The sequence below is a fragment of the Chiloscyllium plagiosum genome, unplaced genomic scaffold (assembly GCF_037043375.1).
Source record: "Chiloscyllium plagiosum isolate Xiang-an unplaced genomic scaffold, Cpla_swu_hap1 HiC_scaffold_10, whole genome shotgun sequence".
In the NCBI taxonomy this organism is placed as follows: Eukaryota; Metazoa; Chordata; class Chondrichthyes; order Orectolobiformes; family Hemiscylliidae; genus Chiloscyllium; species Chiloscyllium plagiosum.
In genome coordinates, this window is record NW_028270148.1 from 6,044,431 (window position 1) to 6,063,837 (window position 19,407).

General features: G+C 44.0%; 1 protein-coding gene across 1 annotated transcript in view; it reads left to right on the top strand.

Annotated features, from left to right (window-relative positions):
• Positions 1-2,177: 2,177 nt before the first annotated feature.
• The window catches only part of LOC122553154 (immunoglobulin superfamily member 3-like), a 95,891-nt gene continuing 78,661 nt past the window's right edge, over positions 2,178-19,407 (top strand). The window contains exons 1-3 of the mRNA XM_087991032.1: positions 2,178-2,253; positions 10,812-11,156; positions 14,335-14,679. Of these exons, the coding sequence (XP_087847158.1) occupies positions 2,178-2,253; positions 10,812-11,156; positions 14,335-14,679 (766 nt within the window). The remainder of the gene's footprint in view (positions 2,254-10,811; positions 11,157-14,334; positions 14,680-19,407) is intronic.

Here is a 19,407-nt window from a genome sequence, read left to right on the forward strand (position 1 = left end):
TAATGTTTTGGCTTTCATTAACAGGGGGATCGCGTTTAAGAGCCGTGAGATTTTGCTGAAGCTCTACAAGTCCCTGGTAAGACCACACTTGGAATATTTGTCCAGTTCTGGTCACCCTACTATAGGAAAGATACAGAGGCTTTGAAGAGGGTGCAAAGAAGGTTTACCAAGATGCTGCCTGGACTGAAGGGCTTGCCTTATGAAGAAAGGTTAAATAAACTTGGACTTTTCTCTCTGGAGAGAAGGAGGAAGAGAGGAGACCTGATTGAGGTATACAAAATAATGAGTGGAATAGATAGAGTCAATAGCCAGAGACTTATCCCCAGGGCAGGATTGACTGGTACAAGGAGTCATAGTTTGAAGATATTAGGAGGAAGATATAAAGGAGATGTCAGAGGTTGATTATGTACGCAGAGAGTTGTGAATGCATGGAATGCGTTGCCAGCGGTGTTGATGGAAGCAGAGTGACTGCTGGACATGCACATGGATAGCAGTGCGTTGAGGGCTGCATAGGTTAAGTTACTATATTTTACATTAGGGTTAAATCTCGGTGCAACATCATAGGCCAAAGGGCCTGTTCTGTGCTGTACTTTTCTATGTTCTATGTTCTTTTCTATGAATATGGCTGGCACATTGACAACTTTCTAATCCTCTTGTACTTCTCCAGAATCAAAGGAATTTTGGGAAATTCAAACTAATGCATCCACTATTTCTGTAGCTCCCTCTTTTAGAATCCTAGGGTGCAAGTCATCAGGGCCAGGGGACTGATCTGCCTTTAGCCCCATTAGTTTGTCTGACACGACTGCTTCAGTGACAGTGATGGACTTACTCCCTGCCCAATATCTTTTAGTTTTATTGGAATGTTTGAAGTATCTTCCACAGCCATTCACAAGGTTGCAGTAAATGTGTGAATTCTCAAGGTTTAAGTGAATAAGTGTGAGGAACTTGCACTGAATAAATAATTAGTACCACTGTTGAAATAAAACGCACTGAGTCATGAGAAAATTCAGCCAGTCATATCCTGCCTCAGAAGAGAGCAGCTGTTGGTTTATTGCCAATGCTTCTCCTTTACTGACACTTTAACTTCTTTAACTCGTGAGAAATGAGAGATTAAAGAATCTGGGAAACGTTGTCTTTTGATGTCTTAACTGGATGTGCCATAAACTGTGTGGATAAACAGAGTTGTCACTCTGTTGAGATGATCAGTGGAACTCTATTTGCTGTGACCCTGTCCCTCTGTGTTACTTTGGGTAAGCGTTTGCTTTGGAGAAGTTTAACTTGTTGTAAAATAACTTTCCATGGTGCTGCTGTAACATTTGTGTGACTTCTATAAGTTTGAACATTGAAAACTGGAGGGGAGTGTCACAAGGAGAATTTATCACTGTCTGGAGGTTGTTTGGTGCAGCTGACACAGAGCTCCACAGGGCTGGGAACACAGACCAGAAAATGGAGAGTTCCTGCCATCTTTGTCTGTCATTCATTGACCATGAGAATGGGACTGAGGGACAGGGTTGCACATTACAGTGTGTATTTGGGTGGGTTGGATTAGTCTGTGTGTTAACTGGTTCTTGCTGGGGTGGTTTTGAAAGACTGGGTGAATTTACAGCTTTGTGATTCAGAGTGAGTTTCACCAATGGACTCATGCTGACACTCACATCAATTCTCTATAATCAATAATATTTAATTAGCTCCCTTAAAACATCTCCAGGACTTCATAAACTGTGAACCAGTTTGAAGTTCAGTATCTGTAACAGCACCAAATCCTGGGAACATTTCTGAAGGTGAATGTGCTGAATGCCAGTTCATGTTTTGCATGATGCTGTTAATTGAAGGAAGGATGTTGATGGTTAGGAGACGGAGAGTATCTCCTGCTCTTTTTCACATTGTGCTTTATGATCTTTAAATCTTCAAACTGGAATCCTGAGCACTCCACACAACATCTGATGGAAACAAAGACAGAGTGCAATCTTCTCTCTGTTGCTGCTGTTTGTAGCCCCTCCTGCCAGGTGATCTGCTGCCATGGTGCCACACTCATCTGTCTTTGTCAATTTGCCTGAGATAGGGGTTGCCTTTTCTGAACGCCAGCTGCAAACTGAGCCCAGGAAACAGAAAAGGGGAAGCAACATTTGCTGCACAGAGTGGAAACTCACTGTTCCCACAGTCACAGGAATATTCTGATGAAGAAGGAAGCCATTGGCCACATTGTTTTAGCATTGGCTCTCGCAGAACCTTTACTTGAACCGCAGGAAATGGGTGAGATAATATACAAATATTTCACGTCAATATTTAATGTGGACAAGAATATGGAAATTGGAGAACTTGGGTAAGCAACTCGTGAAATCTTGAAAAGTGTCCGAACGACAGAAGAGGAGGTGCAGAAAATCTCAAAATGCAGAATGTTGGATAAATACCTTGAATCTGATCAGGTATACCCCAGAACTCTGGAGGAAGCAAAGGAAGTAATTGCTGGGCCCTTTGCTGTGATATTTGCATCATCAAGAGCCATGAGTGAGACGCTGTAATGTAGTACTAGTGTTTAAGAAAGGTGGTTAGGAAAAGCCAGAGAACTAACAGAGCTACAAGTTAGCCAGGAAAGATCAAAACAGAGAGTTAAGAAGCACCAGGAGGGGAAATGAGAAGTCATTGGTGGATAGGATCAAGGAACACCCTTGAGGCTTTCTATAAGTATATCAGGAATAAAAGAATGACTGGAGTAAGATCAAGGATAGCAGTGGAAAGTTCTGCATGGAGCCAGAGGAGATAGGAGAAGAGCTAAATGAATATTTTTCATCAGTATTCACACTAGAAAAAGTCAATGTTGTTGAGGAGAATACTGAGATACAGGCTACTAGACAAGATGGGATTGAGGTTCACAAGGAGGAGGTGTTAGCAATTCTGGAAAATGTGAAAATAGATAAATTCCCTGGGCTGAATGGGATTTATCCTAGGAATCTCTAGGAAGCCAGAGAGGAGATTGCCAAGCCTTTGGCTTTGATCTTTATGTCGTCATTGTCTACAGGAATAGTGCCTGACGACTGAAGGATAGCAAAAATTGTCCCCTTGTACAAGAATGGGATAGAGACAACCCTTGTCATTGTAGACATGAGAGCCTTACTTTGATTGTGGGTAAAGTGTTGGAAAAGATTATAAAAGATAGGATTTATAATCATCTAGAGAGGAATAAGGTGATTAGGGATAGTCAACATGATTTTGTGAAGGGTAGGTATTGCTTACAAACCTTATTGAGTTCTTTGAGAAGGTGACTAATCAGGTGGATGAGGTTAAAGCCATTGATGTGGTGCATATAGATTTCAGTAAGGCTTTGGTAAGGTACCCACAGTTGGCTATTGCCTAAAATACGGAGGCATGGGATTGAGGGTGATTTAGTAATTTAGATCAGAAATTGGCTAGCTGGAAGAAGACAGAGGGTGGTGGTTGATAGGAAATGTTCATCCTGGAGTTCATTTACTAGTGGTGTACCGCAAGGATCTGTGTTGGAGCCACTGCTGTTTGCCATTTTTATGAATGACCTGGAAGAGAGTTTAGAAGGATGGGTTAGTAAATTTGTGTATGACACTAAGGTCAGTCGAATTGTGGATCGTGTTGAATGTTGTTGTAGGTTACAAATGGACATAGATAAGCTGCAGAGCTGGGCTGAGAGGTGGCAAATGGAGTTTCATGCAGAAAAGTGTGAGGTGATTCACTTTGGAGAGAGTAACAGGAATGCAGAGCATTGGGTTAATGATAAGATTCTTGGTAATGTAGATGAGCAGAGAGATTTCGGTGTCCATGTACATAGATTCCTGAAAGTTGCCACCCAGGTTGATAGGCTTGTTAAGAAGGCATTATGGTGTATTAGCTTTTATTAGTAAAGGGATTGAGTTTCGAAGGCATGAGGTCATGCTGCAGCTGCCCAATACTCTGGTGTGGCTACATTTGCAGTATTGCGTACAGTTCTGGTCACTATATTATAGGAAAGATGTGGAAGCTTCTGGAAGGAGCTCAGAGGAGATTTGATAAGATGTTGCCTGGTATGGAGGGAAGGTCTTCTGAGGAAATGTTGAGGGATGTGACACTATTTTCATTAGAGAGAAGAAGGTTGAGAGGTGACTTAATTGGGATATATAAGATAATCAGAGGGTTAGACAAGGTGGACAGTGAGAGCCTTTTTCCTCGGATGGTGATGCAGCTAGCATGAGGGGACATAGCTTTAAATTGAAGGATGATAGATATGGGACAGATGTCACAGGTAGTTTCTTTACTCAGAGAGTAGTAGGGGCTTGGAACACCGTGCCTGCAACAGTAGTAGACTCGCCAACTTTAAGGGCATTAAAATATTCATTGGATAAACACATGGATGATAATGGAATAGTATAAGACAGATGGGCTTCAGATTGGCTCCACAGGGAGGATGCAACATTGAGGGCCGAAGGTCCTGTACTGTGCTGCAGTGTTCTATGTACTTGATTCTATATTCTATCTTCTACATTCTACATAACTGGCAACATTTCCACACAGAGCATGTATGGAATAAGCTGCCAGAAGAAAAGGTGTAGGCTGGTACAATTATACTTTTAAAAGGCATCTGGATGGGTATATGGATAGGAAGTGTAGAGGAGTATGGGCCAAATGCTGGCAAACGGAACTAGATTAATTTAATTGTCACAATAGATGAGTTGGACCAATGGGTCCACTTCTATACTGTTTGTCTCTATGACTTACTGACTCTATAACCTAGTGTCAATCTCTTGCCTTTTCTTCTTCATTCTGTACATTGTTTCTTTGTAAATAATCATCCAGTACCCTGTTAAATATCTCAGTTGAACCTTAATGGTATTGGACCAGAAAATAGAAGATCAGAATCAGACCTTTCTGCCCATCGAGTCTGTTCAAGGCTGCTCTGATAATCCCCAATTTGACTTTCCTGTCTTTTCCCTGTTTCTCTAGATATACATTCTGTTTAAAAATCTGTCTTTCTCAACTTCATCATACTGAATGGTGCAGCCTCAGTTCCCCCATGTGGTGGAGTTCCCTTCTCGGTGAGGAAATTCTTTCTCCTCTCTGCCTTAAGTATACATCCCCTTATTCTGAGATTCTGTCCTCTGCTTCCAGACTCTATAACAGTGGAGACATTTTTTTCGAGTCTACCCTATCAAGTCCTCAGGGAATTTTTTATGTTTCAATACTGTTGCCTCACATTTTTTCAATATTTCAGTGAGAACAAGCTCAATCAAGATAACCTCTCCTCATAAGACAGTCCCTCCATACCAGCTACCAACCCAGTGATCCTTCTCCAGACAGCCTCCAATACCAGGACATCTTTCCTCAGATAAGGAACATGAACTGTTTCACATTGTTCCAGTTGTGGTCTAATTAGGGGTTTGTACAGTTTTGGCAAAACCTTCATAATATTATTCTCCATTTCCTTTGAAATAAAGGTAAAAACAATGACTGCAGATGCTGGAAACCAGATTCTGGATTAGTGGTGCTGGAAAAGCACAGCAATTCAGGCAGCATCAAGGAGCAGGAAAATCGACATTTCGGGCAAAAGCCACTTCAGGAATACAGGAAGAGTGCCTTGAAGGGTGTTCAGATGAATGAGAGGAGGGTTGGGGTGGGGAGAAAGTAGCATAAAGTACAATAGGTGAGTGGGGGTGGGGATGAAGGTGATAGGTCAGGGTGGAGGGTGGGGGAAGGTAGCAAAGAGTACAATGGGTGGATGGGGATGGGATGAAGGTGATAGGTCAGAGAGGAGGGTGGAGTGGATAGGTGGAAAAGAAAATAGGCAGGTAGGACAGGTCATGGGGACAGCTGGAAGTTTGGAACTGGGCTGAGGTTGGGGAAGGGGAAATAAGGAAACTGGTGAAGTCCACATTGATGCCCTGGGGTTGAAGTGTTCCGAGGCGGAAGATAAGGCATTCTTCCTCCTGGCGTCAGGTGGTGAGGGAGCGGCGGTGAAGAAGGCCCAGGACCTCCATGTCCTCGGCAGAGTGGGAGGGGGGGTTGAAATGTTGGGCCACAAGGCGGTGTGGTTGATTGGTGTGGGTGTCCCAGAGATGTTTCCTAAAGCGCTCTGCTAGAAGGCGTCCAGTCTCCCCTGGTGGGAGACTGGACGCCTTCCATTCTGAAGCTTTCTGCAGTCTTTCCTATTTTAATAATATTCAGCTCCTCTGTTCTTCCAGACAAAGTGTGTGGACTCACATTTCTTCACATTATGCTCCATCTGCCAAGTTTTTGCTTCCTCACTTCCTGTGTCAATATCCCTGGGCAGATCCTTTGTCACTACTTACCTTCCCACCTATTGTTGTGTTATCCACAAACTTGGTGACAGTACATTCACATTCCTCATCCAAGACATCAATAAATACAGTAAATAATTCTGGCCCCAGCACTGATTCCTGTGACACTCCAACATCTGCAGGTTGCCATCCTGAAAATGTCCCCTTTATCCTTACTCTCTGTCTTCTTTTTCTAAGCTAATTTTCTATCCATTTCTGTAGACTACTGTCAACACCATGGGCTCTTTTTACTAGCCTAATGTGTGAGACTTTATCAAATACTGACTAAAAATCCCTCAATATTACATCCACTGCTTCATCTTTGACGCAAGGCCAAAAACTGCAGATGATGGAAATCTGAAGCAAACATGGAGAATGTTGGAGCAACTCAGCAGGTCTGGCAGTATCTAAAGTGAGAGAAACAGAGTGAATATTTTATGCCTAATCTGAATCTTCTTTACAAATCAACGCTAACCTATAAACCGTTATTTCAGTTATTTTGTCCTGAATACTCTGTGCATTCAAGAGCCATGAACATTATTTCCCCTGGTGACCTCATTCACTTCTGTTTTTCTGTGTTTGTATCCTCTGTCTGTTTCTGTCCCACTCTAGGTAAAGTTATCCAAACAGCTACCCTATAATACTGCTGTCTCCTCTTGCTTTGACAGCACCAGGATACGGGTCCCAGCATGGTTCAAGTGAAGCCCATCCCTTTTACCCCAGTACTGGTGCCAGTGCCCCACAAACAAAAATCCATTTCATCCAGACCAAACTCTGAGTCACATACTGAAATGCTTGACGTATTTACCCAGTGTCAGTTTCCCAGCAGCTCAGGCAGTAATCCAAGGATTCTTACCTTGGAGATTCTGTGTTATAATTTAGCTCCGAACTGTTCAAAGTCTTTCAGTGAAACCTTCTTTCTTGTGCTCCCAGTGTCATTGGTCCCAACATGGACAACGATGACCTGATCTTTCTCCTCCCTTTTCAGGTTCTTCTCCAGCCCTGAGGAAGACAGCATATCCTTTGGGAAGAATGCCCATGTCTGTAGGGAGCAGGATCTACACTCCCTCATTACACTGTCTCCTCCCACAATGACATTGCTATTTCCTATCCCCAGTTGAACCATGCCTGTCCCAAAGGTATCATGGTCGGTTTGCTCATTCTCCCTGCAGACTGCACTCATGCCCACACAGCTTGCAGGAACCTGATATCCCCCCTGCTGGATTATTGCAGCAGCTCAGGCTTAGTGCGGTGTCGTGGAAAAGCCAGGTTGTACAGTGTGTCAATCCTGTTCACACACTGGCCCCACACCTTCCCCATCATCACTCACCCATCATAACCCCCCATCATCACTCACTCATCACCCCACCCCCATCATCAATAACCCATCAGCCCCAACCCATCCCCATTATCACTCACCCACCATCCCCACCCTACTCCTATCATCACTCACCTATCATGCCTACTCCATCCCCCTCATCACCCACCCATCAACTCCACCGCACCCCCATCACTCACCCATCATCCCCACCAACATCCCATCATCACTCACCCATCATCCCCACCCCCATCATCACTCACCCATCAACCCCACCCCACCCCATCATCACTCATCCGTCATTCTCACCCCCATCATCACTCACCCATCAATTCCATCCCCACCCCCATCATCAATCACCCATCATTCCTACCTCCATCATCACTCATCCATCAGTCCCACCCCACCCACATCATCACTCATCCATCATTCTCACCCCACCCCAACATCACTCACCCATGATCCCCATCCCCACTCCCATCATCGCTCACTCATTATTCCCACCCCAATCATTACTCACCCATCAGTCCCATTATCACTCACCCATCATCCCGCCCCACCCCCACCATCACTCACCCATCATCCCCACACCACACTCATCATCACTCATCCAGCAGCTCCACCCTCGGAGATCTCTCTGCTGATTGAATGGATGCTGCTTGATCATTCCTGATTTACTATCTCTCCATCATTATTCTTTGTAATGGATTGGTTGTGACTCATGGACATGGATCAATGTTTCCCATCAGAGTATCTACAGGGACAAAATGGTGGTGTAGTAGAGTTAGGAAGTGTACGCTTCTAAGGTTTAAACCTGTGAATAAATATCAGATGGAGTAGAGATTGTCTCCAGTGTTTCTGGCTTTGCAGATTAAAGTATTGTTGTTGTACCTTTATTTTTCTGATCACTGTTCTCTGGAATTGAATCTCTCAACCTCTGCATCTCTCAAACTCTCTTTCCTTCTTTAAAAGCTCCTTAAAATCCAGTTAATGAACTATTCATTGATTTTATTGTCAGTGTTTGAGGGACAGTCACTTGACAAAAGCAGAAAATGCTGGGGTTCTGACAAAGAGCCATCAGACTCGAAATGTCAACTCTGTTTTTTTTCCCACAGATGCTGCCAGACCTGTAGAGTTTTACCAGCAATTTCTGTTTATGTTTCAGATCTCCAGTATCTGCAGTTATTTGTTTAATCAAAGAATCAATGGGGTGGATTAGAGGCCAAATAATGACATCTTCTCATGGAGTTTAGGGACATGGATGAGACAATAGATGTTCCCATTGGACAGTCACCTTTCTGTGAAGTGCTGGCCTTGCTTTTATTTGCCTTCTGTTTCCGAGCTCCAGATTTCTGAATCTGTTTGTGGGAACTGCTGCCTCATCCATTTCCTGTTAGTTTGGGTCTGTCTGCTCCATCACGTTTTAGCTCGAATTCTAATTTCACAATTTCATCTTCCACGACAGGAAATGGTTCCTCTGCTGTCTGTGAATCTGTTCCTGTTCTCACTCTCACTGTTTGAATCCCGGGGCTGTCTTTTTGTCTGTCTTGTGTTTCTTTACATTCATTGGATGGTTATGACAGGGCAACAACAGAGAGAGGTGAGGGTTTCATTTCCCATTCCAGTAAACCCTGTCCCCAACAGCTCCAGCTGTCTGTATAAGGGTTAATGGTTGTTTATGTTTCATCTTCTGTACTTTGCTGAATGAAAGCTGTTTCTCATTACCTGGTGGAAATTGTCCTGTGAGACAGTTGGAACCTGAAAGGGTTAACTCACATCACAAGATAAGCTCCACCATCAGGATAGAAAGGACAGTTCCTGAGAGAAGCTAACCAGTTCTAAGTTCTCAGTTCAGTGTGATGGTCTTTGTGTCCTTTTAAGTCCAGCCTGAGGTCTCCCAGAGACTCTCACATCACTCAGATGGAATGTAACTCACTATTCAGTATGATGTCATAAACCAACTCTGTTTATCAAGACTGAGCCACTCTTCTACCAAAGAGTTCATGAGGTATCCTTCCCCACTTGGTCTCAGTACCTGAGAGGAATATCAAGAAGAATGATTGTTGACACTGAATCTACACACAGCATCCCTGTTTTCACTCTGCCTCTCTTCTTAAATAGTGGGGTTCCATTCGCTACCCTCTAATCTATAGGGAATGTTCCAGAGACTGTAGAATCTTGGAAGATGACCACCAATGTACCCATTATTTCCAGGGCTACTTCCTTAAGTGTTCTGGGATTACTAAACCCTGGGGATTTATCAGCCTTCCGTCTCATCAATTTCACCAATGCCATTTCTTGACCAATTTTGATTTCTTTAATTTCCTCCCTCTCACTAAAGCCTGCACACCTCATTGTTTCTGGAATGTACTTTACGTCCTTCTTTGTGAACACAAAGCCAAATCCCCCTGTTTCTGACTGTAAGAGATTGACATTTATCTTCACTATTTTTTTTCTCATCATCAGAAGTAACACGATTCCAGATTATTGTCCAATAGGTCACAAGTTCTTCACCTGAAGGTAAAGGACCATTGCACTGAAAGCTTGTTATTTCAAATAGATCTGTTGGACTGTAACTTTGTGTTGTGTGACTTTTGATATTGTCCATCCCAGTCTAACACTGGCACCTCCACAATCTTTTTCTCGTCACATTCCAACAGAAACCTTTACAGTCAGTTTGTATGTTCCCCTCAAGCATACTCTCTTACATTGCTTTTTCTTCCTGAATCAATCATTAATCAGTCACTACTTGGCTCTGTTGTCTTTTGGTGGAATTTGTTTGCCTCTTCCTGTTTATTTGCTTAGGTTGGAGAGACTGTATCTCTGTTGATCGTTGGGGAAATCCTGTCCCTTTAAATGCTGCCTGGCTACCTTTTCTAATGCAGCAGACCCTTCCCAGTTCCAATCCTCACATCTGCTATGAATCATCCAGGGAAGAGGATTACTGTGTGTGGCAAGTTAGCTTGTGTCAGACAGTGGTTTGATAGTGTGAGCTCAATATGTCACTGTTATAGCAACATCTGTATTGCTGTTCTCAGCACACAGTGACTGTAAGCCAGGATATCAATCAGGAACAAACCATCACAACTGGTTCAGTTTAACAACCTGTTCCCTCTCTTTAATGTAGGACTCAAACTGCTGGGAGAGTCCCTTTAATTCCTCGCGGGAGTTTAGAAATATCAGACTGCTATTTGTTTATTTTTTTTATTTTGAAGGTGCAAATGCCCCAGTCCGTCTCCAGTCTCCGATCCTGGAACGTGTCACTGAGGGTCACACTGCCCGGTTACTGTGCACCCTGAGGAACGCCGCAATGACAAACACCGATGCTTACTGGTACCGGGAGCAAGCAGGAGGAAGGACGGAGTGGATTTTGATACAGTCTACGTTGAATGACGTACAATGGTACCCAGGATTCACTGAGCGATTCCAGTCTTCCAGAGACTCCTCTGGTAGCAACTTCATTCTGACCATCACAAATGTGCAGCCCAGTGACAGTGGAGTCTATTACTGCTCAGTCTGGAGAAGTATCCCTGGTGGAGGAAGCCTGCTCATTGTAGACAGTAAGTAGAGTTTACACAACAATCACCTCCAGTAATAACCTATTGACCAGTGAATGAATTGGAGGTCACTTTGTGATCAAGAAGGTTGAGGAGGTGATGGAGAGTGATCTCAGGGATGGATTCACTGTGGGGAGGAAGCTGAGCTCAGGTTCAATGTTGCTGGGCAGCGGATGGTGAAAAGGTGATGTTTTGTGACAATGGGAGAAGGGTCTTGTGGTAAATGTGGAGCTTTATCCTGGAGAACGAGTGATATTAATTCCATTTGACTCACAGGAGTGTCAGTACCATTAGGCTGGATGTGCAGAGTCAGGGAGATTGCTCTGTGAGGTGCCACATCTGCAGGGGAATCTCCCAGGGATTGGGAATGAACCATAAAGCACAAAGGGTCACACACATCTCTCTCCATTCCAGAGCCAATTGGTTCAATCCAGGTTAAAAGGAACCACTCCACATCGATAATGGGGTAAAGGGAGGGGTTTGCTCTCCATGACTCCCACAGCTGAGACTGGGATTGAAGCTGAGATGTTGTCATTATTCTACATCATACTCCAGCCATCTGGGCAAACTGAGTAGGGAAGAGTTCGGAGTTACCTAGATCTTTGTGTTGAATGTTGCTGACAGCCTGGCTTCAAACGCCATCCTGCTCAGGTAATTCCTGGAGCTTTCTCTTCTACTTGTCCCATTAGGGGAGCGTGGTCAGTCAATAGCAGATCAGATGTAATGCAGAGAGATGTGAGGATACTCAGATTGGATGAGGAAATAAGAGCAGTGGAGACAATTTTATTTAAAAATGCAAGTCTAACAGATGTGCAGGAGCAGACAGAGGTGGAAGGATATTCTTTAGTTGAAAAAAAGTATCAACTTTATAAGAACTGCTCTTTAGAATTCTGTATCAAAAGAAAACACTGAACAGAAACCTGTAGCGAAACAACATGAAAATGTATGGACTATGAGAAACTGGAATCTGGAACTGCTTGGTCTTTTCTTGGCTGAAGACTGTTTACCACATGATCATTTGAATCTGAAAGATCAATATGTGTTGTAGTTTATAAATTTCAAATTAATTTTGAATCATTCGAGGATGATAAGAACAGATAGGAAATGGGTTTATCACTAACTCTTTTTGAATGCAGTCGAGAGTTTGTTGCTGGAAAAGCACAGCAGGTCAGGCAGCTTTGAGGAGCAGGAACATCAACGTTTCGGGCATTAGCCTTCATCAGGAATTATGTCCAAAATGTTGATTCTCCTACTCCTCGGATGCTGCCTGACCTGCCGTGCTTTTCCAGTACTACGCTCTCGACTCTGAGCTCCAGCATCTGCAGTCCTCACTTTCTCCTATTGGTTTTGAATGCAGCATAGCAACAGTTTCTGACCTTCCGTTACTGTGTGTTTTCACAGACTGAAAGAACAGCAACTGAACCAAAATTGTTCAGCTGACCAAAAGCAGTAAAAAAGACCCTTCTCTTCTGATAAAAAGAGAAAACTTCAAGCAGGATCAGTTGTACAGTTTCTCCCTCTCAGTCAGTAAAAGATAAAGACAAAGCTGTGAAGGTCCCTTCATGAAGGAGTTTTAAAGATAAGGTTTCCAATATCAAGGTTTCAAACTATTTCCCATTGGAATCTGAAATATGGTCAGACGATCTCCCAACAATGTATAACCTTCAGGAATCAGCCTCATTGACAAGAAATTGCAGGATCTCTGAGAAGCCAGCACATTCTCCCTTCTTATGGATTTCTTTGTCCCACTGGAATGGTCTTTCTTTAGGATGCTTTGTTTAAAAACAACCCAAACTACTTCTACAGAGCCATGTTGCCTTGTCTGTAAATGAATGTATGTTTGAGATTAGTGAGATATGGTTTAATCCCAAATTGAAATGTCATTGCTTATCACATTTTGTTCTTGCTTTCAGTATTTCTCTTGCTCATAATGAATAAGTTATTCTTGAGGTCATGAACCAACTTTGTTTCGGAAGACAAAGAGCGACAAATTGGCCACAAAATTTTAAACAATAAAGAATCCAAGCCCAATTTCCATCTGTGATCAATACTAACATCACTGAGACCATAATCAAAGTGGTTGGAACTGTTCTCCTTGGAGAAGGAAAAGCTGAGAGGAAATTTGATCAAAATACCCACTTCCATTGTAATTGAAGATCACAACCAATATATCCTCAGTCTGGGGGGATAGAGGGATTGGGTGGGACAGGGTTTTGGAATTTGGTGCAAGACATGTGGGTATGAGAAACTGGATTCTGGATCTCTGAGCAGCTCCTGGCCACACAATGACATTGGGTCAGTTGGTATTTAGGATATACCCAGTGCCAGGGATACCCAGTCCCACTGGATACTCGGGGGCATTGTGTACAGTGGGAGGATTATGAGTAGTCAGTCTCGGGGAAAAGTGATCATTCCGAGGAAAACAGTGAGCAGGATGGGGAGAGAATGAGGGATCTTCACATAAGAATCTGCAGTATCTGAGCAATGAGTGGGTCACCAGATGGGGCTGAGATCAGGGAGAAGGGACTGGATGATGTGAGGAGTTCAGAGCCTCTCGTGGGGGCAGGAAGTGGGGAAAGCCTGAGGCTGGGAGCTGTAATCGACAGCTGTCCTTCATTCAGGCAACGTCACTCTACATTCTGACCTAGCTGTTCCTCTTTATTTATTTACACTAATTGTTATGAAAGTTATTTAATTATACAAGTGTAGTTTGTTTGATCTGTTCCAACTCCACTGGTTCAATCTTATTTTTAGATTAGATTCCTTACAGTGTGGAAACAGGCCCTTCGGCCCAACCAGTCCACACCGACCCTCCGAAGAGTAACCCATCCAGACCCATTTCCCTCTGACTAATGCACCTAACACTATGGGCAATTTAGCATTGCCAATTCACTTGGCCTGCACATCTTTGGACTGTGGGTGGAAACCGGAGCACCTTGAGGAAACCCACACAGACACGGGGAGAATGTGCAAACTCCACACAGACAGTTGCCTGAGGCCAGAATCGAACCTGGGACCCTGGTGCTGTGAGGCAGCAGTGCTAGCCATTGAGCCACCATGCTGCCCAACAACCTTATTCTGGTTCCCTATTTGTTATGCCTGAACTGTCCCTTTAACAACTGGCAGTACATTGTAACCTGAAAATTTGATTCTTAAATTCTTGATGTTTTTTCCCCGAAAGGTGCATCTGGTCCAGTCCTTCTCCAATCTCCGATTGTGGAACATGTCACCAAGGGTCACACAGCCCAGTTACAGTGCACCATGAGGAATGCCACAGTGGCACAGACCAATGTTCACTGGTACAAACAAGAACCAGGGAGTCATGTGAAGTTGTTTTTATCACATAACAGAAATGGTTACATAAGAAGGAGCCAAGGTTTTAATAATCGATTCCAGCCTTCCAGACACCATTACAATAACAGCTTCATTCTGACCATCACAAACGTACAGCCCAGTGATACTGGAGTCTATTACTGCTTAGTTTGGGGAAATGTCCTTGGTGAAGGAAGCCTGGTCATTGTAAACCGTAAGTAGAATTTCCTCTCCTCACAATCTCCTTCACTAATAACCTCTTGCCCAGTGAATGAATTGGAGATCAGTTTGTGATCAAGAAGATTGAGGAGGTGATAGAGAGTGATCGCCAGGATGGATTCACCATGGGGAGGAAGCTGAGCTCAGGTTCAGTCATTGCCCAAAGTTGCCCCTCTGTGGTTAAGCTTCGGGGAGTATCTTTGGGAGGTAATGCCATGTGGCTGCAGAGCAGAAGAGGATGTTTCATCTTCACTGTGTCCTCATGGGCCACACGGTGGCTCAGTGGTTAGCACTGCTGCTGCACAGTGCCAGGGACCCGGATTCAATTCCAGCCTCGGGCAACTGTGTGGCGTTTGAATATTCTTCTCATGTCTGCGTGGGTTTCCTGCGAGTGCTCCAGTTTCCTCCCACAATTCAAAGATGTGTAGGTTAGGTGAATTGCCCATGCTAAGTTGCCCACAGTGTTCTGGGATGTGTAGGTTAAGTGCACTAGTTCGGGTAAATGTAGTGTAATAGGTTCAGCGAATGGTTCTGGGTGGGTCACTCTCCAGAGAGTTGGTGTGGATGTGTTGGACTGAATGGATTCTATTCTATTCTATTCTATTCTATTCATGTTGGGCAGACATTTGGAGAGAGTGGAAACAGCCTTGAGATGATTGGAGGAGATAGAGGGACAATGCAGTGATGGGGGAGATGGAAAGGTTGAGCAGGTTTCTGAGGGTGAAATGGTGATGGCAAGGTGCTCAGGAATGGTGCCCTAGGCACAGCACAGAGATGCTTAGAGTCTGGAGAAGAGACCACTGGTGCTGGGAGGAAGCTAGTGGTAGGAACCATCAGAAGGGGACCCTGAGAGAGCAGTGTTGGGAGCTGCAATGTGTGTCTGAGACTTTTCAACAGAAGGTGGACTCAATATTTTTCAAATGAGTGGAGAGCTGAGAGAGTAAGTGGATAGAGAGAGATTGAGACCCACAGTCACACCGAGATCAGTTGTGATGTTGATCAATGGAGACTCTGTGCTGGGGCTGAGAGTGAATCTGGATTTCAGGATCTGAAACAGGGAGTGGATATGAGCTGGTTCCCCATTACAAGAGGCAAGAGGCAAGAGGCAGTTGGATGGATGGTCTGGATTGTGGGGGCAGAGGGACTTTGTGTGGTGCTGCTGATTGGCCTGGGAAGGAGCATTGTTGAAGTGAGGGGCTCTGTGCTCATATTTCCCTCATACAGGCAGTTAACTATTTGGATAAATTTTCTGATAGTTCATTGAGTTTGTTAAGGAGCAGTTCCTTTTGTATGGTATATTAGCAACTTAGATAAAGAAGGTTTCCAACCGTGACAAAGAGAGATAATTTACTGGGACCAGACAGCAAACAGGGTGTGAGTACACAGTGTTTCTCTTTGGTCCAGGTGGAGGGTAGCATCCAGAGAACATAGAGTCATAGAGATGTATAGCATGGAAACAGACCCTTCGGTCCAACCCGTCCATTCCGACCAAATATCCCAACCCAATCTAGTCCCACCTGCCAACACCCGGCCCATATCCCTCCAAACCTTTCCTGTTCATATATCCTCCAAATGCCTTTTAAATGTTGCAATTGTACCAGCCTCCACCACTTCCTCTGGTAGCTCATTCCATATATGTACCACTCTCTGTGTGAAAAAATTGCCCCGTAGGTCTCTTTCATATCTTTCCCCTCTCACCTTAAACCTATGCCCTCTAGTTGTGGACTCCCAGACCCCAGGGAAAAGACTTTGCCTATCCATGTACCTCATAATTTTGTAAACCTCTATAAGGTCACCCCTCAGCCTCCAACGCTCCAGAGAAAACAGCCTCAGACTGTTCAGCCTCTCCCTGTAGCTCAGATCCTCCAACCCTGGCAACATCCTTGTAAATCTTTTCTGAACCCTTTCAAATTTCACAACATCTTTCCGATAGGAAGGAGACCAGAATTGCATGCAATATTCCAGCAGTGGCCTAACCAATGTCCTGTACAGCCACAACATGACCTCCCAACTCCTGTACTCAGTACACTGACCAATAAGGAAAGCATACCAAATGCCTTCTTCACTATCCTATCTATCTGCGACTCCACTTTCAAGGAGCTATGAACCTGCACTCCAAGGTCTCTTTGTTCAGTAACACTCCCTAGGACCTTACCATTAAGTGTATAAGTCCTGCTAAGATTCGCTTTCCCAAAATGTAGCACCTCACATTTATCTGAATTAAACTCCATTTGCCACTTCTCAGCCCATTGGCCAATCTGATCAAGATCCTGTTGTAATCTGAGGTAACCCGCTTCGCTGTCCACTACACCTCCAATTTTGGTGTCTTCTACAAACTTACTAACTGTACCTCTTATGCTCGCATCCAAATCATTTATGTAAATGACAAAAAGTGGAGGACTCAGCACCGATCCTTTTGGCATTCCACTGGTCACAGGCCTCCAGTCTGAAAAACAACTCTCCACCACTTCCCTCTGTCTTCTACCTTTGAGCCAGTTCTGTATCCAAATGGCTAGTTCTCCCTGTATTCTTTGAGATCTAACCTTGCTAATCAGTCTCCCATGGGGAACCTTGTTGAATGCCTTACTGAAGTCCATATAGATCACATCTACCGTTCTGCCCTCATCAATCCTCTTTATTACTACCTCAAAAAACTCAATCAAGTTTGTGAGATATGATTTCCCGCGCACAAAACCATGTTGACTACCCTTAATCAGTCCTCACCTTTCTAAATACATGTACGTCCTGTCCCTCAGGATTCCCTCCAACAACTTGCCCACCACCAAGGTCAGGCTCACCGGTCTATAGTTCCCTGGCTTGTCTGTACCGCCTTTCTTAAACAGTGGTACCACGTTTGCCAACCTCCAGTCTCTGGCACCTTGCCTGTGACTATCGATGATACAAATATCTCAGCAAGAGGCCCAGCAATCACTTTTCTAGCTTCCCACAGAGTTCTAGGATACACCTGATTGGGTCCTGGGGATTTATCCACCTTTACCATTTCAGGACATCCAGCACTACCTCCTCTGTAATATGGACATTTTGCAAGATGTCATCATTTGGAACAGTCCGGCACAAGAACAGGCCCTTCAGCCCATCAACTCTGTGCCAGTCATGATGCCATTCTTAATGAATCCCTCCCTGTAAATGTGTCTGTCTAAATACCTCTTAAACATTACTATTGAATCTATTTATACCATCTTCCTTGGCAGTCCAGGCACCTACCACCCTCTATGTAAAAACTTATCTTCTTTACACTTCCTCCACCCAACCTTAAAACTATACCCCCTAGTATTTGACACTCTGACTATCCATCCTAGCCACGTCTCTCATAATTTTGTAATTTCATCCCTCAGCCTCTGATTGTCTCACGAACACAATCTAAGTTTGCCCACCCTCTCCTTATAGATTAATATACTCCAATCCAGGCAACATCCTAGTAATCCTCTTTTGTACCCTCTCCAATGTCTCATCATCCTTCCAATAATGTGGTGGCTACAACATCACACAGTACTCCAAATGTGGCTGAACTAAAGTGCTATACAGCTGCAACATGACATGTCAATTTTTATACTCAACAGCACAACCAAAGAAAACAAGAATGCCATATACATTCTTTCGCACCTTATTCATTTGTAATGCCACTTTCCAGGAGCTATGGACTTGAATCTTAAGATCTGTTTGTATATCAATTCTTGTAAGGGACTTGTCATTCACTGTATGCTTTCTTGTGGCATATGACCTCCCAAAATGCCTCACCTCACACTTGTCCAGATGAAACTCCACCTGTCATTTCTCCACCCAACGTTCCAACTGATCAAAATCCTGCTGTATCCTTTGACAACCTTCCTCAACTTTCACAACTCCACCAATTTTTGAGTCATCTGCAAATTTACTGAAACATAGAAAATAGGAGCAAGAGTAGGACATTTGGCCCTTCAAGCCTTCACCATCATTCAATACAATTATTGGCTGATCATGCAATTCCTGTATCCCATTTCTGCCCTCTCTACATACTCTCTGATCCACAAGGGACCATGTTCAGCTCCCGGGAGAAAGTGAGAACTGCAGATGCTGGAGATCAGAGTCAAGGGTGTGGTGCTGGAAAGGACAGCAGGTCAGGTAGCATCAGAGGAGCAGGAGAATGGACGTTTTGGGCACTAGCCCTTCATCATGTCCAGCTCCCTCTTGAATATATCAAATGAACTAGCCCCAACAGCTTCCTGTGGGAGAGAATTCCACAGGTTCACAACTCTGAAGAAATTCTTCCTCATCTCAGTCTTGAGTGGTTTACCCTTTATTCTTAAGCTGTGTCCCCTAATTCTGAACTTCCCTAACATTGGGTATATTTTCCTGCATCTAGCCTGTCTAGTCCCATCAGGATTTTATGTGTTTCTATGAGATCCTCCCTCACTTATCTAAATTCCTTTGAATACAATCCCAGTCATTCTAGTCTTTCCTTATATGTCAGTCGTGCCATCAGTCTGGTGAACTTTTGCCGAATTCTCTCAAGAATGTCCTTCCTTGGACTAGGAGAACAAAACTGCACACGATACTCAAGGCATGGCCTCACCAAGCCCTGTATAACTGCAGCAAGACATCCTAACTCTGATACTCCAGTTCTCTCACTATGAAGGCCAGCACACCATTAGCTTTCCTCAGCACCTGCTGCACCTGCATCCCAACCTTCAGCGATTGTTCCACCATGACACCTAGGTCTCGT